We start from the raw sequence: 22,354 nt of genomic DNA, 5'->3' as shown, positions 1-22,354 counted from the left end.
CTGAGGCAGGAGGACCCCAAGTTTGAGTCCAGCCTGGGAAACTTATTGAAACCATGTCACAAAATAGATAAAAAGTAGAAAGGGCTGGAAATGTAGCTCAGCACTTCCTGAGTTAAACCCCCAGGACCTTGCAAAAAAAAAAAAAAAGTTTACAAGGTAGATAAGGCCAGGGCTTTGGGCACTCTAGATAAAGGGAAGAATGTATACAATGACATAAAAGCAAGAGAAAACAGCTTTGGGGAAATTAGAAGTCGTTTCTCGTAGTGGAAACAGAAAGACACAAGAGTCAAAGGTCCAGAAGGGAAGGGAAGTGAATGGAAACCATATAGGTAGGAGGTGCTCAATCAGCAGAGATGGGTGAGAATTAGCCTTGCCCTGCTTTAACAAAAGGTCTGAGGCAGGGCACCAGTACCTGCCTGGGCTGCTGTGTTTCCTTCCCTTAAGGCTGAAATTAGAGATGGAAGAGCCATGGCAGAGAAAAGTATCACAACTGGGACTGCTTCAGGACCTATGAATACATGCTTCCTTCTCCAGAATCACACCTGCTTCAGTACATGAACTGAGCACTCACCTCACATACATTGCAATTAACAGTAAGGCCCTGGCTACTAGGGCTCAATGCAGACACAGAAGTTTTCCAAGCCAAGAATGCCTGCTTTATGCCTAACTCTGGGAAACTGCTGGTCTGGCGTACAAAGATGGCACAAAACACAAAGCCTCCATGAGAGTCTTCAAACAAGTATAGAGGGCAAGACAAAAATACAAATATTCTCTAAAGATGGTGCCCACCTGTGATCCTAGCACTTGGAAGGCTGAGGCAGGAGGACTGGCATGCAAAATCTTGTCTCAAGGAAATAAAAAACAACCCAGGCATGGTGGTATGTGCCTATAATCCCAGCACTTGGGAGGCTAAGGTAGGATGATCGCTGTGAATTTGAGGCCAGCCTGTACTACATAAGCAAGTTCAAGACCACGCTGAACTACATAGTGAGACCCAGTCTCAAAAATAAATAAATAAATAAATAAATAAATAAATAAATAAATATCACAAATGAAAGAACTATAAATAATCTATATATAACACAATATCATAATAGCATCATTTACTTACATAACGAAGTACCAACTTGGACAACATGTATAATTAGAAAATGGAGCAATAATACTAAGGTACTAACTATATAACCAACAAGTCCCAGAAGAGGTAGAGAAGGCAAATATCAATATTGACTGGTATTATCAAAGGTCACTATTATTAATACTCCTACTTTTTGGCTTCAATAGATATTTCTGTTGGCCAAGTTCAGTCCTTAGAAGGGAAACCTAGGCAGAAGCTTCTGACAGGCCACAATTATCTACTCCTCATTCATTCCTCTGCCAGTCCCCTTGCATAAACACTGTGATTTTCCACAGCCTGTGGTGCCCACAAGACAGTCCCCAAATGGTAGCCTGGGGTTTTTACCTTCCTCTGCACTGGATGCTGAAGGGACTCTCTCCCACTTCCCTCCCCTGTTTGCCTTGTATCTCAAGTTTTATCAGGTTTTCTATAAGCAGCTTTCTCAAAGAACTTTACAACCATACAAGTCACTTAACACCCAAAATGAGAGCCACCACGCAGGTGCTTTGAGTGCTCAAGTTTGTAGAAGGGGAAAAGAAATAATAAATACATTACCTCTACCAAAAACCTGTCCAAGAAAGAATTTTCCTCAAATGGTTCCGTCTTCAATCGACCTGTAATAAGAAGGGATGGAGAAGATATGAGTCTGAAGATGAGCTTCCTACCTATGAGATTAAAGGGGGCAGAGCCGAGGATTTCTTGAAGAGTAGAAAGATGCAACATGCACACAGCCCTAGACTCATGGGAGAAGAAAACCTGAAGGAATGTGGTCAAATAGGAGGAGAAAAGGTCAGTTGGCAACAAATGGTAGGTTCAGGGTACCATCTGTTGTAAGTGATTTTCCTGCCACAAAGATAAAGGTCAAAAGGAATTTTTAGCCTCAAGTTAGAGCTATGCAGTTTTATAAACTCCCAAGTTCATGTTGCCCTAGTACAATTTAGTATAGCTGTTGGCCCTTTTCCAGTCTTTCCTTGTCATTGCCTAGGACATGTCTGGACTTGGTTATAGCTTCTACTGACCACTTGAGCCCTGGCCAGGTACTCCAGGCAGAGAGAAGTGGCATTTAGAATCCAGCCTCCAGTTCCTGGTCAGCACCCAGCACCCACTCTGGGGGAAGCACTCTACAAATGCAAATGAGCCTCCAGCTTTTCTAACTGTTCCCCTCCTCACACAACTCCCCCAAGAATGTCCCCTCACCTCTGCTCAGTGTAGCCCCACTCTCCTGGTAGTCCTGGATCTCTAGATCTTTCATTCGAAGCAGTGTTGCTAGCTCCCTCACGTGGCATTGCAATGCCAAACTCATGCCCATCAGGGGACGAATCAAATGTTGGGAGACCTTCCATGGAAAAGAGATTTCAGTTAGCCAAAAGACAAGATTCTCATAATCCCCAATCCTGCATTAGATACTATGAAAAAAAGTACTAAAGAATAATTGTTTTCACAAGAACTTAACAGTTTTACTGGCAAGCAGTCCATTCATACAAACATAAATTCAAATGTAATCATTAAGTATATTAAAGAGACTCAAAGGTTTTCTGTGTGGCCTAGAGAAGGCGATAACTTAGAGTTGTGATTTAAAGAGAAGGAAGTGATATCGTTGAGAAGAGGAAAATGTTGGTTCAACTTTCAGCAGAGGCTCAGAGATAAAAAGCAGACCTAAGTAACCTTTGAGAAAGGTACAGCTAAACCTGAATATGCCACCAGGAGTATAGAAGGAAGGAAGAAGTCAACAGAAAGTAGTTTTGGAAGTCAAATTAGACCCAGACATTTACTAAGAGCCATTTCAGAGCTGATGATACCCCAAATGAACCAACATTTTCCTCTTCTCAACAATATCACTTCTTTCTCTTTAAATCACATTTCAGAGCTGATGATATCCCAAATGAGCCCCGAGATTCAACTTCTCCCACAAATGTGGCAAAGACTAACTTAGAAAGAAATAAAGCAGCCCCCCCATCCAAACCTTACTTATAACAAGCAGTAAGAATACAAGCAGATAAACTTTATTTAAACAATTAAATGCCAATATCTTGTACTCTGAGTATCTAATTTAAAGATAACAATATGCAATGCAGTGCTAGCTTTGGCAGCACATATACTAAAATTGGAACGATACAGAGAAGATTAGCATGACCTCTACGCAAGGATGACATGCAAATTCGTGAAGTGTTCCATATTTTTAAGATGAAGTATATCCGACCACATTAATCTTCTTAGAAGAGTTATAAACATGAAATTTAGGGTAGACAAACAGGTTTTTGGTGCCATTCAAGAATGACAAAATTTATTTTGAAGTATTGTTTTTATAATTGTTAGTTTACTTAATTTCAAATTTGGGGAATGTTTTGTTATTTGTGACATTTTCAATGCACATTGTAAATAAAATATATTGAAGACATGAATTTTAATGATGAGACTATAATAAATATTTAGTGTCACTACTGTGTGCAAAATAAAAATGAAGATAGAAATTGATGGATAAAGATTGACAAAAAATATGCAATGTATTAACTATTGCTATTGTCCTATCTTGTTTTGAAATTCTGGGTTTTTTTCTCTTAAAAAAATAATAACAGTAGAAAAAGAATACAAGCAGAGCCATTCTGCAGAGCAGTTAAGGCAGTACTATCATAGACAAGGAATAATCATTTCATTCACCTATGTAATGCATCCATCAGCCTAGCAAAGAAAATCACTAAAACCAAAACTTGTTTGTGGCTAGGGGATATTATCAAAACTCCTTTTCCTTCCCTCAAGGAGATGAACTAAAGAAATCAGGGTCAGCAGGCTTTCTTCAGAACAAGTCAGAAAGTCAGTATTTTCAGCTCTGTGGCCCATGGAGTCCCTGCTGCAACTACTCAACTTTGCTCTTGTGGCATGCAAAGGCAGCCACAGACAATATGTAAACAAATGAGGTGGCTGCATTCCAATACAACTTTACAAAAACAGGCAGTGAGCCAGATGTGGCCCGCTGGCCATAGAATGCCAACCCCTGCCCTAGATCAAAAAAGGAGCACTTTAGACAAGACATCCCAAGGGATTTGAAATAAGGGACCAAAATGTTCCATTCAAGATATATAAGTCACACTCATCTGGATCAGGATCAGAAGTTTGGACCTCCTTAGATCTCATGCTTTCATTTTAAAAATTAATTTCCTAGGTAAAAGTTATCACTAAAACCCTTCTTGTGTATGACTCAAATTATGAGGAAAACACTTTTTTTCCACATTTATCTAGAAAAATCTAGATGTAAGGAGGTGGGCTGAGAGATGGGCTAGTGCCAACAACTCTTGTAGCAGCACCAGCACCTAAGAAACACAGGGTGCTAGCACAGAGTAGAAGACCAAAAGTGAGGTCAAGGAGTAGACTCCTCTCACTTCTTTCTGTCACACAGCGTATCTCAATCTCGAACTATCCTGACACAGTTCCAGGACTAGATTCCCAGGACAGACAGCAAAAGAGGAAGCAACACAATTTGACCCAAACCTACAGGGGGCTCCTATGTTCTCTGAGACCCCTGTACTCAAAGAGCTACAACAGTTAAAGGGTCAGAAAATATTATGGATAAAGAAGCAGACATTTTCTATCTTTTCCAAAGGAAACACTCACAACTTCTCCCCAAATTTCTTGATTGCCCACAGAAATGTTCACATGTCCCAGGCAGGAAAGAGAACTCTTAGTTATCAACCCCCAGATGAATTATATCCGCTCACACAGTGAAATAGGCAATGGACCTGGATTAAGTGACAGATTTGAGTCCTGGCTCTGGCAGCATCTTTTTTTTTTTTTTTTTTTTTTTTTTTTTTTTTTTTTTTTTTTTTTTTTTTTTTTTTTTTGTCTTTTTGAGATAGATTCTCATTATGCAATTCAGGCTGGCCTGGAGCCTACTTTATATCCCAGCCTGGCCTTGAACTCACAACAATCCTCTTGCCTTAGCTTCCCAAGTGCTGGGATTACAGGTGTGCACCACAGTCCTTTTCTTCTTCAAAAAGAAATAGTAGGGAGCTGGAGGGTTGCAATCCCACTATAATCATAATGTAATGTTACAAATATTCTTAATACTCACACGTTCATAGTAAGGTTGTAAGTGGTATCTCCATTTCACAGGTGAAGAAACTGAATAATAAAATTTCCATACCTATCCAAAACAGTAAAAGTCTGAAAGTGGAGGGGCTAATTACAAAATCAAGTCTGCTGGTTCCAAGCTGGTGAACATTCTACCGCTAAGAAATCTGGGATATAATTCTTAGCTATCAAAAAGTAGACAACAGAGTGACAAATTTAAAGTCGAAATATAGAAATATCAAAAATTAAAGTAGTGGGGCCAGGGAGATGGCTCAGTGGAATACGTGCTTGCCTGGCAAGCGCAGGGGCCTGAGTTCAATCCCCGGTTCTTGAAAAAAAAAAAAAAAAAAAAAAAAAAATTGAAGCAGATACTAGAAAGATCACATAATAGAAAGACTAGATGAGGAGAAGTCAAGATGAGCTCAGAGTTATAAAACAGACACCCCCCCCCACTCCCCAGCACTCAGAAGCCTGAGGCAAGAGGATCACAAAAGTTTGAGGCCTGCCTAGACTCTACAGTAAAACCCTGTCTCAAAAACACCGAACAAAAAGAGCAGAGACCTAGAAACGCAAAGTCTTACACATTTCTTAGTTTGTTTGGTACTGGGAATGGAACTCAAAACTTCACACTTGCCAGGCAAGTGCTGTGCCACTGAGCTATATCCCCAGCCCTATACATTTCTTAATATCCTGCAGAGACCTAACCATTAAATTTGGAGTAGGAACACATTATGTGGTAGTAGCTGCAGGGAAATAGATATTTTCCTATTTACCTTTATTGAGTTAAGCTGCAAATGTCCCTGAAGACAATTTAGTATGAGTAAATGGATTAAAGACACAAATACTTATTGTCCTAGGTATTTATTTCCAGAAATTTATTCATACATTTACACATAGTAGAAATGATTACCACAGTAATCACTGTTTAGCACACAACGAAGTAGAACAATTAAATACATATTAATACAACTATTATGTAAATGCCACACTGCTGCTAAAATTATAAAGGTAAGTCTTCTAAATACACTAATATAAATGATCTCTAAATTCTGTAAGTAGAAAAGTCAAGACACTGAGCAGTGGGTACAGCATGACACCATGTGTAAACATATGTACATATATACAGATAAGTATTTGATTGTCTGAGTTTATACCCAAGTCACACTTTCTTATTTTGGGGTTTTTTGAGACAGGGTTTCACTATGTAGTTCAGACTGGTCTTAAGCTCACTTTGTAGTCCTGTCTGGCCTCAAACTAATAGCAACCCTCCTGCCTCAGTCTCCTGAGTGCTGGGATTACAGGTACTAAGCCAGCCTCCAAAGTCACACATAAGCACACTCTATATGTACCTTTTCTTAAGAAGTCACACGGGCTGGTGAGCTGGCTCAGTGGTCTAAAGCACCTACTTAGAACAAGCTTAGCAAAGCACAGGGACCATGGTTCAATCCCCCAGCACCACATGTCAGCCAACTCCGCACCCTGGTGGGCTGAGCTGGCCACACACACACACACACACACACACACACACAAATAAATAAGTAAAATTTTTAAAAAAAGAAGTCACACAAAGCAGTTATCACAGATTGCTTTAGAGAAGGAAAATGAAAGACTAGAAAAGGAAGAAAAAAGATCTTTTTTTATTTTCACTGTATATCTTTAAATGTTGTCTGAAATGTTTGCTTTGGGCAGGAATGGCCCCATTCAGAAAAAAAAAAAGTAAATGAAAACTATCACAGGAATGAGAAATAAACAAAAATTATAACAGTGTGACTTCACAGATGCACACACAAGCTGAAATAGTATCCACCTACATCCTCGCCAGTGTTCAGGGCTCTAACTTTTTCCCGCAAGGCTTCCTTGGGTTTGGGGTTTCCCTGGCATGACAGTCCTCCTTTTCCTTTTTTAATGGTAAGTATTTTAAGACTGGGTATGGTGGCGTAAGCCTGTAGTCCCAGCACTTGGGAGGCTAAGGCAGGAGGATCATTGTGAGTTCAAAACCAACCTGAGCTACAAAGTGAGCTCAAGGCCAGCCTGAACTACATAGTGAGGACCTGTCTCAAAAAGACTAAATAAATAAGTACTTTATTTTAACTTAAAGGACAGTAGTTCATCAGCTGTTCAAGCCAATGTCTTCCCACAGCCAATCAAAACTCATCCTTCTCTAAATACTTTTGCATCCTTCTTTATTATGGCTCCTCACTTAGAAGACTATGCCAGAAAAGCTAGTATTTTTTTACATTTTTCTTCAATTACAACATTACTATACATCCAGGTATGGTGGCACATGTCTACAGTCCCAGCACTTGGATGGCTCAGGCAGGAGGAATGACGTGAGTTTAAAGCTAGCCTGAACTATATAGTGAGGCCTTGTCTCAAAAACAATAAATAAAATCATACTATTATTTTACAAAAAATATGATTATGCAAGTGATCTTCACTGTATTTCTTTTTCTGGTGCTGGGGATCAATCCCAGGGCCTGGCACACACTAGCCAAGTACTCTATACTTAGGGCACTCCAAGACACTAGTATTTTTTTAAAAGAAGAAATTTTAGAGCCTATCAGACCCATGACAGCTGCCCAGTCACAGTATTGGGAATTTGTAGAGTTGTATAATGCAAAATGAGACTATCACCAGAAATTCCCAAAAGGTACCCAAGTTTTCAGCTCAGAATAAACATTACTAGGGTAATAGTGCCCCCTGGTGTCACTTTAAAAAAGTCTTAGGGTTTCGGATGAGTCTATCAAAAGCAGGAAGTTTTTTGTTTTTTTTTTTCTTCATGATCAGGCATTGAACTCAGGACCCTGCGCTTGCCAGGCAAGCACTTATTCTACTGAGCTATCTCCCTGGCCCCTAACGATATCAGATGGTGTCTTTCTTAGCTTCCACCTTGAGTGAAAGAATTCAGGATGAAGATTTTTGATAAATCAATTAAAATCAACGAATGTGAGTGATGATTGTATGTTAAGCACCTGTCAGTGGGCCTTTGGAATTCATGAGAAGCAGTTCCTCCAGCATTCCAGGCTACTTTTACAAAGTTCCAGATAAAAACTAAACATCAGTAAGTAGTTTCTCAACAGGTCCTTTGTCCTGTTCTTTTTGTAGAGATGTCAAAGCACCACACCCAGCTAAAGACAGGATCTGGGTCACTTTCTATAGATCTCTCTGCTGATAAAACCACACTCCTGGGTTCCCACAGGGGCCCCTTGTTTCTAAGTGTTACAAACTGAAACCAGCCCTACCTGTCAACTACCTCTCAATGCCCACTCTTCCTTTCTAATATAAGCACTTGGGCACTAAAGCTATAAGTGAGAAGAAGGCACGATCTTCCTAACCCCTGAGAGTGTGATTTCAGACTAGGCCAAGCCAGAGGTCAAATTCAGCTCATTCATTTATAAACAGGACAACCATGGACAGAGCTATCACCAACTTAAGTCTCCTGCTCTGAAGAGTGAGGGTAATAATATATATCGTTCAGGAAAGTCCAAGGACCACAAGATGAGGCGATGCTCAGAGTCACTGGTACATAACCTACCCTCTTGCTGGAGTGTTTTTTTCTTTCTGGTTTTTCTTTTTCCATGTTTTTGATAAGCACAAACTGGATCATGTTAAACCCTTGCTTTAAATTTTTCAACAAATCTCTATTGCTTATGAGACAAAATTCAAATTCATTGAGTCCTTCATGACTTGACCACTGCCTGCCTCATCTCTTGCATCTTCCTCTCCATCCTACAGTCATGAAGTTTCTGAACTTGTCCCACACTTAATGCATCTCCACACTCTCTGCCTACAATGATTCTTCTCTTTATTTTCTTCCTACTACTTTCTATTTATTGTCACAATTCAGCTCAGAAATTCTTTCCTCAAGCAAAGTATGGTGCTATATGCCTATAATCCTAGCACTCAGAAGGCTAGACAGGAGTACAAGTTTGAGGTCAGCCTGGGCTACACAGTGAGACTGTCTCAAAAGAGAGAGGGAGAGGAAAGGAGGAGGGGGAGGAGGAAAAGGGGGAGAAAAAGGGGGAAGGACAGGGGAGAAGGAGGGAGAAGGAGAGGGAAAGAAAAAAAGAAGGAAAGAAAGTCTCTTAAAGAGATTTTCTGTTCCTCTAGCCACCCTCGGCCTGCCTCGGGGAAAGAACTTATCACACTATACCAGAATTTCCTATCTGTCATCTTACTAGGTTATAAACTCCAGGAAGAGACCATATTATTTCTTCTCAGGATGCCAAATAATTAGCATATAAGTAATGCTTATAAATGTTTAGTAAATAAACATTTAGTAAATAAATTAATGAATAAAGTCATCTAACAAAGTATGTAGGTTCAAACTCTGCTGCCTTTGCAAAGCAAGGATATACCAGCCAAGAATCCTTTTTGCCTCCTATCTAGTTAATGGCAGTTTCCTGATTGGACAAGAATTGTAAATAGGCCTCACAAACTATAATAGCACCTAAAACTTCATCTCAAGTAGCTATTCCCCCCTCTATCTGAACTGCACTTACCAGGGAAGGACTAGCCAGGCTGCAGTGAAAACGCCAATAGAAGGGGAGGCCAGAGAGCTCGCTCCGCACTCGGAGAATCAGTGCCTCTGCCCCATGATCACAGGAGAAAGCAGCTTCATCAGGTTGGGCACCATCTTTCAACAACGGTTGAAGCAGATTATCCAAATGACAGAGAAAAGCCGCAGGGGGTGCAGTCAGGCGCTTATTCAGCTCCTAAAGAGAACATTTATACTGAATGAGGGTTCTAAAACAGACTCCTTGTGAGCAACAGCAAGGGGAGGTTCTGGCTAACATGGACATGAGAGGATGAGAGAGAGAAAGAAAACATGGGAACAAAAAAGAACACAGAAAGGAATCACAGAGATAAGTCAGTTGGCCTACTTCACAATTCCAGCTTGGTAAGATCAATTTACAGGTTTGTAGAGTTCAAATAATAAAGCTCACATTGTCAAACATATAGAAAGACATACACACACACACACACACACACACACACACACACACACACACAATCTCTCACACATGCACTAGAAAAGATTCCAAGACTGAAAGTATAAGTGTAAGACATCTTATACTTACAGGCTGAATACCCCCTATCTGAGATACTTGGGACCAAAGTACTTTGGATTTCAGAGTTTCCTGGATTTTGAAGTATATGTACAGACTGTACCCACTGAGCAACCTTAATCCCAAAATCTAAAACCTGAATGCTCTAAAATTTGAAACTTTTTGAGTGCTAAAGCTTACAAATTTTCCATTTTGGAACATATTTTGAATTTCAGGTTTTCATATTAGAAATATTCAACCTACAACTGTAATTGTGCCAGTCCAATCCCAGCTTTCCTTGCCAATTTACAGGCAATCAAGCCAGATAATGTTAATGCTCCTGACCTCTGCTTCGAAGGAATCTTACCCCACTCCAGCCCAGAGCGCTACTTCTCTTCACACTTACCTTGGCTCGCTGGCTCACCTCACTAGTATCCATTTGCTCATGCCACACCTGCTGAAGATTTGAAACCAGCAAGGCATAGCCCTGCTTGGTGATATAAGCCTTGGCCAAGAGGGAGTTCTCAGTGAGCTGTAGCCATGCCCATGGCTGCTGCAACAGGCCTTGCTCCAGCTCCTCCATCTGCAGGAAAGGTTTAATTTAGCCAATTGTCTTCAGGACAACAGGCCTGTGAGGGCATCACCCAAACAACCCTATAGCAACTAAGATCTTGTGAAAATCCTCCTAAATAACATAGATGGTGTGGACTCATAGTCTCCCCTTTAGCCAACCAGTTGAGCATCAGTTTGGGCCACTCATTTTTTTTCTACATTAAGAGTAAATAAAATATCTCTTTTGGCAGGGCATGTGGTGGTACATGCCTATGCCAGTACTCTGGGAGGTTGAAATAAAAGGATAAGAAGTTTGAGCCCAGCCCAGGTATCTTACTGAGACTGTGCCTCAAAATAGAAAAATAAGAAAGAGGGCTGGGGATGTAGCTTAGTGTTAAGGCCTTAGATTTAACCTCCAGTGATAAGAGACGGAGGGAAGGGAGAAAGGAGGAGGTAGAAAATAGGAGGGAAGAGGGGAGGTAAGAAAGGACAGGACAGAACAGGACAGGATAGGACAGGATAGGACAGGATAGGACAGGTCAGGACAGAAGAGAAATTACCTTTCTCCTACAGTGTTTAAGCCTTAGCATATTTCTGGTTTTTGTTTTATTTTTCTTCTTTTTGGTATTTAGGACAGGGTCTACAGGATCTACAGGATTTACAGAGTTTCACTACATAGATCGGACTCACTACATAGATAGGACTCCTCCTGTTTTCAGCCTCCCAAGTGCTGAGATTACAGGCACATGCCACCACACCCAGTCTCAACTGCCTTCTCAGCATGTCCCAGGAGCAGGAGCGGCACAGCACACCTGGATTGAACCCGGCCACTGTACTCTGCTGAAGCAGGCCTTTCAGTCTGCTGAGCTATCTGGCTGGCCCTATCACCAATTTTTTTTTTTTTAAATATGGACTGCTTCACGAATTTGCATGTCATCCTTGCGCAGGGGCCATGCTAATCTTCTCTGTATCGTTCCAATTTTAGTATATGTGCTGCCGAAGTGAGCACCCTATCACCAATTCTTAAGGGCAACAATGGCACACAAAAAAGTTAGTAAGTTCTGCATCCAGAAGCAAATTAAAAACTCAAATCCCTTTTCAGCAAATGACCAGAAAGTCATAAATACAAAACACTGCACATCAGAGAGGAAGAGAATTAACTTCCACTAACTCATCCTTCATGTCCCCACCTCAAGGCACAGCCACCAATGATCACATGCCCTCTGTGCAGCTAGAAACTTCTGGAACTTTCCTGCCTGAACTGCTACCCTAGGTAGCTTAATAGATATTCAATAACTATGGCTGCTTGACAAGAGAATTTTGATTATTTTTCCTGTGTTTAAAAAAAAAGTGGTAGTTTCCTTCATTATTTTAGTCAATAAATGCAAAATGAAGAGAAGTACCAAGAGGTAAAAACTTAGGATATGAAGACAATAATGAAATTAAGTCTGATTAACACAATCATTTCTAAATCAGTCCAAACCACTGTTCTTTCAACTATAATATAGTTTTCAAGATATGGCCTTGTGACATCACTTAATTTATGACTATTTTTCACTAGATAGGTGGAATATACATACAGACATGCCATATAAGAATATTTCAGCCAGTAACAAGACTACATATACAACAGTGGTCCCATAGACTATATGGCCTACTGACATCACGACCACACTCTAGTTTGCATCCACACTGTAGGGGCTCACATACTGATATCTCTCCCTTTTGTAGTCTTCCTTTGACAACTAAAAACACTGTGTCTTTGCTCATACCTAGGTGGATTAATGAGCTGGTAAAATAATTTGTCTCACCACAAGTGGAGCTGATTCAACAGCTTTATACTGAACTAAAACTTGCATGCTCACTTGATCTGGAAGCCATACAATGATGAAACATCTCCATCTTAAGCGACTCAAGACTGTACCCATGCTTGCTGTCACTTGTTGCGCCTCAAAACCTTGGTTTGGAGAGGGCATTTCTCTTACATTTCCCACACACTGTTCCTACAGAGTGGAAGGGGCAGCTAGATCAGTTTTGCCTGGACAAGAGATCTCCACGGCCAAAGATCACAGTAGTATGTGAAGCTGCCCAGCTCTTTCATTTCCCTCAGAGGCACTCTCCAGGATGCGTGGAGGGGTTTGCCATCCTGGCACCTTTTTGGAAAGTTTGAAGGGTCAGAACCTCAAATTGATGCTTTTTATTTAAAGAAAGAGGATGGTTGAAATTTTTTCCAGGGAAAAGTGGTGTGAAAGTGTCTGAAAAGCCAAGGACTGTGGCTGACACCTGTAATCCCAGCATTCTGGGAGGCTGAGGCAGGAAGTTCCCAAATTTAAGCCAAGCCTGGGATACCTCGTGACTTTATGAGACCTTGTTTTAAAATAAAAAAGAACAGGAATGTGTAGTTCAACGTTAAGGTCCTGGGCTCAATCGCCAGTACTGCAAAACTAAAAAGGCCTCAAACATTCAGCACCAGACCCAGGTTGGCTGCTCGCACCACACAAGCCCGTTTTAAATTTGAGGCCTCTAAATTTCACTTTTTCTTTTTTTTTTTTTCTTCTAAATTTCATTTTGTTCTTCAAGGCCGCCTTTAACATTCACGTTAACCACATTTACCAGTTTAAGATTCCTGAATAAACCGGCACGCGAAGGGCAACCGCAGGCAACCGCAGGCGTGGAGTCCACTGAGAACTGGTGTTTGCAGCAAGCGCCACCCCTCAGCCAGGGCCCCTCATGGTAGTTCCCCCCACCCCCTGAAGAGGGCAACAGAGCCCCAGAGACGACCAGGCCAGGCCACGCCCTGTCCCCAGGGAGAGGACGAAACTCCGGTCCCACAACTACAGCCCAACCCCGAGCTGCACCCAGCGTCATTTCCATCCGCCCTTCCTAGAAGAGCTTTGCTGTCCGCCTTTCCATTTCTACAGCACCGGCTGCACTAAGGGCGGCTGGGGTGTAACCCAGACGACCACAGCAGCACCGCTACGCCAAGGAACCCACCCAAGAAAGAGTCACAGAGAAGCCCTCGAGCGCCGCACTCTCCGGCGAGGACTGCGCACGCGCGGCCCCGCCCGCTCCGGGAGATCGGCCGGCCCCAGAGACCCCGTAGTGCGCGGTCCCTTCTGGGAGGAAATGTCGGTGCCAGCCCCAACCCGCTGGCTTCGCACAACTCCTCGCTCGGCAGGCCCTAGCCCAGGTCGCAAGCCGGACCCCACCTACCTTCAGCAGCTGAAAAAGTTCCCACCCCCCTCGCGGCAGGCCCTCCTGCTGGTGCAACCTGAAAGGCCTACAGTACAAGACGGTCCCCGCCACAGGGGCGGGGCCTTGGGCTTCAGGGGCGGGGCCCAGGCCTGCCGGGGGTGGGGCTTAGGTACCGACGGGGCTAATTGAAGGCACAGGGAGAGTAGCGAGCAGCCCCGCCCCGCAAGCTACAAAAGAGGCTGAGCGGCCCGCAGGGAAGTTGAAGGATAGGGACGTTTCCGGGAGGCACCCGACAAAGGAGAAATACCAGAGAAGGTAGTGGGTGGAGTTACCCGGGCTTGAATTTGTCAAATTACTTCTCTTCCTTCCCTAAGGCTCTAGCCTTTTCAGTGAGAGTATTGAATTTCCCTACATAATGTCTGAGGTCCTTGTCACCTCTAGAGTCGCACCTCTTTTCTCCCTCCGCGTGCCCCCGTTTTTATGATGTCACTTCTGAGACTCAAAACCCCTCAACTCTTGTAGTGAATCCCTGAACCTGAAATCTCCCCATCCATTTTCCAAACCCCCAAATCCTTCCTTGTCAAGGCCACCCTCAATGTCGTTACTTTCATAAAGCATTTCCCACTCTCCCCAGTCAGAATGAATCGCTTCTTCCTTAGCTCTCACTGCATTATTTCCTCTTTATTACGGAATGCCTTCTGCAGTGCATTGTAGTCATTACATGGGTCTTAAAATCCTAAGTGGCTGGAAAGACAGGGATCTTGTCATATGCACATAAATAAATATGATAAGTGAGTGCTATGGCTCAAGTGGTACTGATATCCTCTCTGTCTCTCTCTCTGTCTCTCTGTCTCTCTCTCTCTCTCTCTCTCTCTCTCTCTCTCTCTCTCTCTCTCAGAAGAGCCTGGGTGCTAACTCTCCAGCAAGCAGCAAATTAGGGATACACTAATAGAGCAGAAATAAGACTCTTGGTGGTTACAGGGATCTAAGCCCCTCTCTGCTAGAGGGAGGGCAGGGCTCCTGAGAGCCAGGCAACAAGTCTGCTGTCTCTCCTGGCTCAGAGGGCCCTCCTTCATCCCCAGGGTTTTTGGGCAATGGGAAAAGGCAACGGAGGGGCCTGGGGATGCAGAAACACAGGTTTTGGATAGGGAAAGGAAGCTCATACTCTTGAACAGCCTTTTCTCTGGATTTCTGAGGCTTTTGAACCTCTTGGGCAGTCAAAGAAGATGGCAGCCCTTGACCTAAGCCTCGCTCAAGCCGTGTACCTGCAAAAGAGAAGCTAGTCAGTGTTTAACATAAGGAGTAATGACTTCCCGGCACTCCCCAGTCTGCTGGGAGCTGGCCTCAACTTACCAGAAATAGTGTTCTCTAGGACAAAGCCCAAGAGTCCAGCCATGAAGATGGGCTGTGCTAACAGTGAGCGCAGCAACAAATCCAAGGGGCTCCAGCCTACAGGGAGTTGGGGCCAAGCAGAAAGGGAGCTCTGATGCTAACTGAAACCAGGGAGTCTGTCCTACCAGACCTAAACCCAAGTCTCAGACTAAGGACAGAGCTTTCTGAGTTGTCATCTTGTCTTCCTTACCTTTGTTCCACTACTCTCCATTACACTCAAGCCCTTTCCCACGGGATTCTTCTTCAACACTCGTATCTTCTGAGCACCCACACATCCACCTGATATTCCAGTTTCCTTTTCTCTGGCATGTTTGCTATTAAAAGCCCCAATTTTGCCTGACATGGTGACATACACCTACAACCTCAGCACTCTGAAAGTCTGAGGCAGGAGGAGTCCAAGCTCAAGCCCAGACTAGGCAACTTACTCTCTGAGACCCTGTCTCAAAGAATAAAAAGGGGTGGGGATGTATTTTAGTGTGAAGGCCCTGGGTTCAATCCCTGTACCACTAAATAAAAAAAATAAAATCCCAAATTTATTTCCTCCTTAACATCTATGCTATATAGTAGGAGTCTCTCAACCTCAGTACTGTTTTGAAATTCTTTATTCTAAGGAGCTGTCTTGTGCATTACAAGATATTTAGCAACATGTCTTTATTTACTAAATGCCAATAACAATCCTCCCTTCCCTCTTTGGTGGGGGGTGCTCAGATTTTTGAGACAAGACCTTGCTATGTTCAAAGGAGCCTCAAACTTGCAGCAATCCTCCAACCTCAGCCTCTGGGTGATGTCATTACAAGCATGTGCCGCCCTGTCTGGCTTTCTTCCCTATTTGTAACCCAAAAAATGTCTTCAGACACTGCTAAATATCTCCTCTCATGGGGGCAAAAAACACATCCAGTTGAAAACTGGTCTAGACAAACTAAGGTATTTGCTGCTCCTTGGATATATCCTGTGACTTCTACATTACATATTTATAATGGTCCCTCTATCAAAAATGACTACCTTCTCATCAAAAATCTTTAAGTTGTAGGGGTTTTTATTTTATTTATTTTTGTGGTACCAGGGATTGAACTCAGGACCCTGAGCTTGCCAGGCAGGGACTTATTCTGCTAAGCTATCTCCCCGGCCCATAGATTGTTTGTTTATTTGTTTGTTGTTTTGAGACAGGGTCTCACTATGTAGTTCAGGCTGGCTTTAAACTCACTATGTAGCCCAGGATGGCCTCAAACTCATGGTGATGCTCTTTACCCCAGCCTCCTGAGTGATGGTAAATTTTGTCCTCTTAAAGGCCAGTGCAGGGCTATTAGGTCACCTCTACCAGAAGACATTTCTCTTACCAGTGAGCACCACAGCTCTTTTCTTGGTCCTCTGTTGCCATTTCCTGCATACCTCATCTCTTTTCCTGGATTGTAGTACTCAGAAGCACCCTTATATTCCAAGTAGCTAAAATGTGCTCAATAAACTTTTCTAAACAAATGATGTACTTATTTATAAGAATGCTTAGAGAAGGATGTAGTGCCAAAAAGCTGGAAGGCCTGAAGCCTCAACCCCTTGCTTTCCCATTCCTGAGCACTGCCTCCTTCCCTCTCCACTCCACCCACCTGTGTTGAGTGGGACTGGGGCTTCCCGAAGCCACCTTGGCAGCAGCAGGGCCATGAAGATGGAGAAGCCCATAATGAAGACATTTCGCCCAGAGTCAATGTCAGTCAGATGGAAGCTGGAGAAGCCAGCAGATAGAACCACAGCTTGGGTCACCCCCAGCACCCCACCTGTCTCAAACAGAAGAAATCAAGGGTGTGGGATGCAGCACAGCACAGAGGATTGCAGGGAAGGCAGACTGTGATGTAGGCTTGTTTCTGATTCTATCAGAAGCCCAGAAGCCCAGCCAAAAAGCCAAGATGCTGGCCTGAGAAAGGAGGGCAGCTGACCATGTTGATATTCTTTCATCCAAGGAGGCCCTTTAGAGAGAAAGGGTTCCTATCTAACCACACAGACCTGCTACATGGAGGTGGCGGATCTGCTGCCATACCAGTCTTGCCATATATCCACTCACCAAGCACAGACGGTGGGATGGTGGTGAAGAGCTGCACCAACCTGGGAGAGAACCCAAGCCCGATGCAGAGCAGCCCCGCCAAGTGTGCCACTCGCTGAGATCCAGCCTGTGTGAAGACAGAAAACACAGCCACCTCCCTGGGCTGTTCCAGGTCTTTGCCTGGCCAGCTGCTTGTCATCCCTTGGATCCCAATTTAAATAGTACTCTTCCAAGAAGCATGCCAGCCATTCTATCTAAAAGTGCTTCCTTTAATCATCTACTATCTCACTATTTTTGTTTTCTTAATAACACATAATCACTCTCTAAAATTACTTCTTTTCTTCCATCTGTGAAGTCCCCAAGAGAGCAGGACTCCATCTGACTCATTCTTCCCTGGAACCCCCGCCTTGGCAGAGCACCTGATGCATCTCCTCTGGGGACCTGCTGTCTTCCTAGCTTTTTTTTTTCCACCATGTCTGGGCACCTCCCCAAGTGCAATTATTGATATGAACTGCCTGCCTGACTGCTGGGCACGGCTGGCAACCAACCAGTGTGATGTCCCATCCCTCCTCTGCACCTCCATCCTGTTCCCTGCCCCAGCCCCAGGCCTATGTACCTGAAAAAGGCTCACTGTGCCCACATTAGGGAAGCTGGATGCTGTGCCCAGGGGGCTCCCCAAAAGCCCAGCCAGCACACTGCCCAGCCCCTCTAGGCTCAGCCCTCGATTGCAGGCATGTGGAGGTGGGGGAGGCCAATGCAGCAGCTGGCCACACAGAGCATAGCAGCCCAGGGAGCTGGTAGAGGCTGCCAGGGCCATGGAGAGGCCTGCAGCCAGAGCCCTGGGTGTCAACAAGGGCCAGTCCCACTCACCTGGGAAAGGAGAAAGAGCCATATGAGAAAGAGTCTGGCACTTCCTTCTGCCCCCAATGGCCTATTTCACAAGAATCCTAAAGGCCCCCAGTGCATCTGAAGATAATGACATCAGACAAAAATCCCTGGACTCTAAGGAGACATACCTATCCTATCCCTTTACCATTGTCTACAGGAGTTTCTGTGGTCTGACCCTTATTGCTTTGTCCAGTCCATCTGCCACACTACCACACTTCCCTTTAGAAATACTGGCCTTCTTTTAGGCCATGGACTTGCTGTGCTCCCAGCTGCCCCAGGACCTTTGTTGCATGTATCATTTTCCCTACCTAGAATGCTCTTCTCTCCTGCCTCCTGTCCAATTACCTCTAATCTCTCACAGCTCAGTGACTACTTTATTAGAATAACTTTCCAGCTGGTCATGATGGTACACTCCTGTAATCCCAGCACTCTGGGAGGGTAAGGAAGGAAGATCACAAGTTTGAACCCAACCTGAGCAACCTAGCCATTTAGCAAGACCCTGTCAAAAAAAAACAAAAAAAAAAAAAAAAAAAAAAAAAAAAAAAAAAAAAAAAAAAAAAAAAAAAACCAAACCCTAAAATGGGATATAGCTCACTGCAAAGGCCTTAGGTTTGATTCCCAGTCCGCCAAAACTCATTAACTAATAAATAATAGATGAGTGAACACATTTCACATGCAATACCTCAAAAGCCATCTTTCCACATATACTACCTACTGAAATTCCTATGGGGATTAGTAACATGTAAATGGAGGACCTGGAGTGTCTCAACACAGACCCAAATAAAACACCTGTGATAAGGCACTGGAATTGCCCCTCAGAGCTTGGCAATTTCTCTTTCTCTTTCGTGTGTGTGTGTGTGTGTGTGTGTGTGTGTGTGTGTGTATAAGCTAGGGTCTCAATATGCAGTTCAGACTGGCTTGAGGTCACTTGTAGCCCAGGCTGGTCTCAAATTCACAACAATCCTGCCTCAGCCTCCCAAGTTCCTATGTGTTTTAAAAAACATGGGACTGAACTCAGAAGTGAAATCCACTAAATCCATTAAGTCTTAATCTCAAAGAAATACATACCTTGATTTGGGGGAGGGCAAAAAAAAACCCTACCTGGGTGAGGCAGCCAAAACCATGGTGCCTCAGTGGTGGCAGACAGCTGCAGGGGGACAACACTGAGACCCAAGGGAACAGCAATGATCCACACACAGGCCACAGGGATCAGTACCTAAGGGGTGGGTCTGAGATGTAAAGACACCCTCCCCCAGCACGTTCCAAGCCAGGCTTGGTGGGGTAGAACCCAAAGCAGGGGCGTGGGGAGCATTCCATGCAATCCCTTCTAACCTCCAACACCCAGAATCTCACATACCGAGAGGAGCCGGAAGGCAGGGGTGTGAATGTGAGCTGAAGAGGCTGAGGATGACCTCCAAGGGCATGGGGGTATCTGGCAGGAGCCCAGGTGCTGCGAACAGATCACCATGAGCAGGAAAAACCTAGGGGAGAGAAGGAGCTTTCAGGCCAAGGGGCAGCAGAGTCCTAAGCAATAGCATTGACTGTAGGGGGTCCCAGAACCCCCCATGGCAAGGTTAGAGTGGCTCCTTGGATACAACAAAAGTGTGAATGTCAGGGAGATTATATGAATCAAGGCAAACTTGGATTCACAATCTAAAAAGTGTTACTCCTGTCCAGATGCCAGCCAAATCTAATAGGACTAGCGTTCTGCCCTCCCCCCTTCTCACACACTCCACTGGGCATGTCCCATGCCTCAAAGGACTCACGTACAGGATGGCCAGGCCCCAATGAGCAGAGCAGAACTGGGCCACCTCCCTGTGGGCAGAAAGCCCTGCCACAAACAGGCTGGGGGCCAGCACCAGGGGCCCACAGTGGGCAAACACACGGCCAGGCCCCCCCAGCAGTCCCAGCATGCCCTGCAACAGTCCAGACACCACCACTGCCCCCGAAACCTGTAGGGTAGGGGAGAAGATGGAGAGAAAACATTGTGTTCAAACTGACCTGAACCTGGACTTTCTAAGGAATTCCAAGGACAGGTCCCTGCCTAACTCCTTCCCCCAGAGCATCTCAGTCCTGGTGTTTGGAAACAAGAGCCTCCCAAGCCCACTCTGCCTGAGGCCTCCTGCTTCCAGCTGCAGGTACTTGCCTCTCGGAGAGAAGTGTTCCAGAGCTCCCGACTGTGGCAGCCAGGTTCCCTACACAGGTGCATGGTGAGGGAGGCTGGGAGAAGTTTGGTGCATGGAGAGAAGATAAATAAGATGGAGAACCATTGCATTCCAGGCCTAGCTTTGTCCCACATGGCCCCAAGACACCTATGGTGGTGCCAGGCAGTTACACCACTGCCCAACCTCAATCCTGCACCCGCCTCTGCCTGTATCCTCAGGGGAGCGCCCTAACCCTTATTCTGCCTGCTATTGCACTATATTCACCATTTCCAGGTGTCTGGATGGTCATGGGCAGCTTCTGGCTGGTCAGCAGAAGTGCAGGGATAAGGAACTCTAAGGATGGAGCCTGGACAAGAGGCAGCCTGTAGGAACAGAAGCCCCAGGAGGCCTGGAGACATGTGGCAGCCTGTGGGGCTCCCCAAACTTCTCCTCCCTATTGGGAGCCTGCACATCTCTCCAAGGAGTTCCACTCACCTGCTACCAGTCCAGGTTTGCAGGACTGTAGACAAACCACATGCAAAGAAGCTGGAGGCCAGGAGCTGAGCAGGGGAGTAAGAGAGTACTCCTGAGGGAAGACCACAAAGCAGAAGAAGGTGGAAGGCACAGAGCAGGGAAGCCAGGACCAGGAAATGCTGCAAGTAGGAGAATGGAGGAGAGTGGTCTTCAGAAACAGGCAGAAGTATCACTCGTGCCACAGAAACTTCCCCCCGCAAACATGCCCATCAGCTAGCACCAACTCTTACACCTCTGCCTCCTACCTGCAGAGCCAGAAGACAGCTGAGCCCCCAGGTGAGAGGCCCACACTGAGAGACCCAAGAGAGGGCAGGGGCATTGTGGACAGCAGGCCGCTGTGGTAAGGGAGCCAGAGCATCCTGAGAGCCCGCGGCCAGCAGCGGGATGGGATGGAGAGGTCTGCTCATGCTGCGCTGCCTTTGTCCTCTCTTGGCTACTCTGGGCTGGTTAAGTGGAGAGAGTGAGGTCAGAGTTTGGGTAAAGTTAGCTGCCCGTAGTGGGGAAGGAGTGGAGGTGTCAACGAAGCGGAGCAAGGGATGAGGGCTTGGGGGCAGGACGCAGCCCTTTCACCTTTGCCCAGCTCTAGTGGAAATTCCATCAGCCATTAACAGGGAGCTGAGTTCTGGACCCTCCCCCAAGAATCTTCATCCAGATCCCCTGGTCCTAGACCAGGCTCTGCAAAGGAAGAGGGATGCCAAGGATCCCTATCAAAATAGCATGGAGAGATTTTGTAGATTATTCCCTCCCACTACCATGTAGAACTATCCTTGCCAGTCATGGTGGTGCAAGCCTATAATCTCAGCACGTTGGGAGACTGAGGGAGGAGGATTATTGTGAGTGTGAGACAAGCCTGGGCTACAAAGTGAGCTCAAGGCCAGTCTGACCTGCAAGCAAGAGCCTGTCTCAAGAGAGAGAGAGAGAGAGAGAGAGAGAGAGAGAGAGAGAGAGAGAGAGAGAACTATCTTTATTAGGTCTACACTTCTCAACCCTTTCAGGACCCCTGCACCACTATGAAAGGAAACTCATGGATACACTCCATATCCTGCCTAACAGTGACTAAACCACATGACATATTTACTGCAATGTAAAAGAGAAAGGTAATTTTTTTTCAGTTCAATTGGGAACTGAACTCAGGACCTTGTGCTTGCCAAGCAGGCACTCATGCCGTTGAACTATATCTCCAGCAAAATAAAGGTAATTTATAATACGTTAAATGCTGGTGAGCACACCACTCAAGAGGCTGAGGCAGGATTACGGCAAGGTTAGGCTAGGCTACATAGTGAGTTCAAGAAAACTGGTCTGAACATCAACTCTCTCTCTCTGTATATGTGTGTGTGTGTGTGTGTGTGTGTGTGTGTGTATAGGGGGTGTATACACACACATATAT

The 22,354-nt window shown here is 44.7% G+C and overlaps 2 protein-coding genes and 2 non-coding genes across 8 annotated transcripts in view; 1 reads left to right on the top strand and 3 right to left on the bottom strand.

Annotated features, from left to right (window-relative positions):
• The window catches only part of Nhej1 (non-homologous end joining factor 1), an 89,426-nt gene extending 75,349 nt beyond the window's left edge, over positions 1-14,077 (bottom strand). Inside the window, exons 1-5 of one of the 3 annotated variants that reach the window (XM_023723120.1) lie at positions 13,996-14,077; positions 10,637-10,813; positions 9,685-9,897; positions 2,315-2,453; positions 1,673-1,731 (exon numbers count right to left, since the gene is read on the bottom strand). In XM_023723120.1, the coding sequence (XP_023578888.1) occupies positions 1,673-1,731; positions 2,315-2,453; positions 9,685-9,897; positions 10,637-10,813 (588 nt within the window). In that variant the 5' untranslated portion in view covers positions 13,996-14,077. The other 2 variants (XM_023723121.1, XM_004638203.2) reach the window with 2 other exon arrangements.
• Positions 3,192-3,298, top strand: LOC111818590. Its single transcript, XR_002822546.1, has one exon. It is a non-coding gene; the product is annotated as a U6 spliceosomal RNA (small nuclear RNA).
• On the bottom strand, positions 11,685-11,791 carry LOC111818588. Its single transcript, XR_002822544.1, has one exon. It is a non-coding gene; the product is annotated as a U6 spliceosomal RNA (small nuclear RNA).
• A 561-nt stretch (positions 14,078-14,638) lies between the features above and the next one.
• Slc23a3 (solute carrier family 23 member 3) lies at positions 14,639-21,787 on the bottom strand. 3 transcript variants are annotated; one of them, XM_004638242.3, is made up of 13 exons: positions 21,538-21,787; positions 21,213-21,410; positions 20,929-21,086; positions 20,719-20,816; positions 20,436-20,509; positions 20,060-20,241; positions 19,647-19,770; positions 19,391-19,505; positions 18,018-18,271; positions 17,423-17,528; positions 16,971-17,138; positions 15,331-15,426; positions 14,639-15,242 (listed from the first exon to the last, which is right to left on the bottom strand). In XM_004638242.3, exons 2-13 carry the CDS (start codon positions 21,372-21,374, stop codon positions 14,953-14,955), a joined length of 1,827 nt encoding a protein of 608 aa, XP_004638299.1. In that variant the 5' UTR covers positions 21,375-21,410; positions 21,538-21,787; the 3' UTR covers positions 14,639-14,952. The 3 variants fall into 3 exon arrangements, with proteins under 3 accessions (XP_004638299.1, XP_023578880.1, XP_023578881.1); XM_023723112.1 differs by lacking the exons at positions 16,971-17,138; positions 21,538-21,787 and having other exon boundaries at positions 21,213-21,531; XM_023723113.1 differs by lacking the exons at positions 18,018-18,271; positions 21,538-21,787 and having other exon boundaries at positions 19,391-19,436; positions 19,647-19,739; positions 21,213-21,531.
• Between the last annotated feature and the right edge of the window lie 567 nt (positions 21,788-22,354).

This window comes from Octodon degus, unplaced genomic scaffold (assembly GCF_000260255.1).
Source record: "Octodon degus isolate 3935 unplaced genomic scaffold, OctDeg1.0 scaffold00096, whole genome shotgun sequence".
In the NCBI taxonomy this organism is placed as follows: domain Eukaryota; kingdom Metazoa; phylum Chordata; class Mammalia; order Rodentia; family Octodontidae; genus Octodon; species Octodon degus.
This window is presented reverse-complemented; position numbering and strand designations above follow the sequence as displayed.

Coding starts and splice junctions, on each gene's coding strand:
- Slc23a3 (XM_004638242.3), bottom strand. CDS start 21,374: ATGAGCAGACCTCTCCATCCCATCCCGCTGCTGGCCGCGGGCTCTCAG. Junction 20,817..20,928: donor CAAACCTGGACTGGTAGCAG/GTGAGTGGAACT, acceptor CTGTTCCTACAG/GCTGCCTCTTGTCCAGGCTC. Junction 17,529..18,017: donor GCACAGTGAGCCTTTTTCAG/GTACATAGGCCT, acceptor GTCTTCACACAG/GCTGGATCTCAGCGAGTGGC.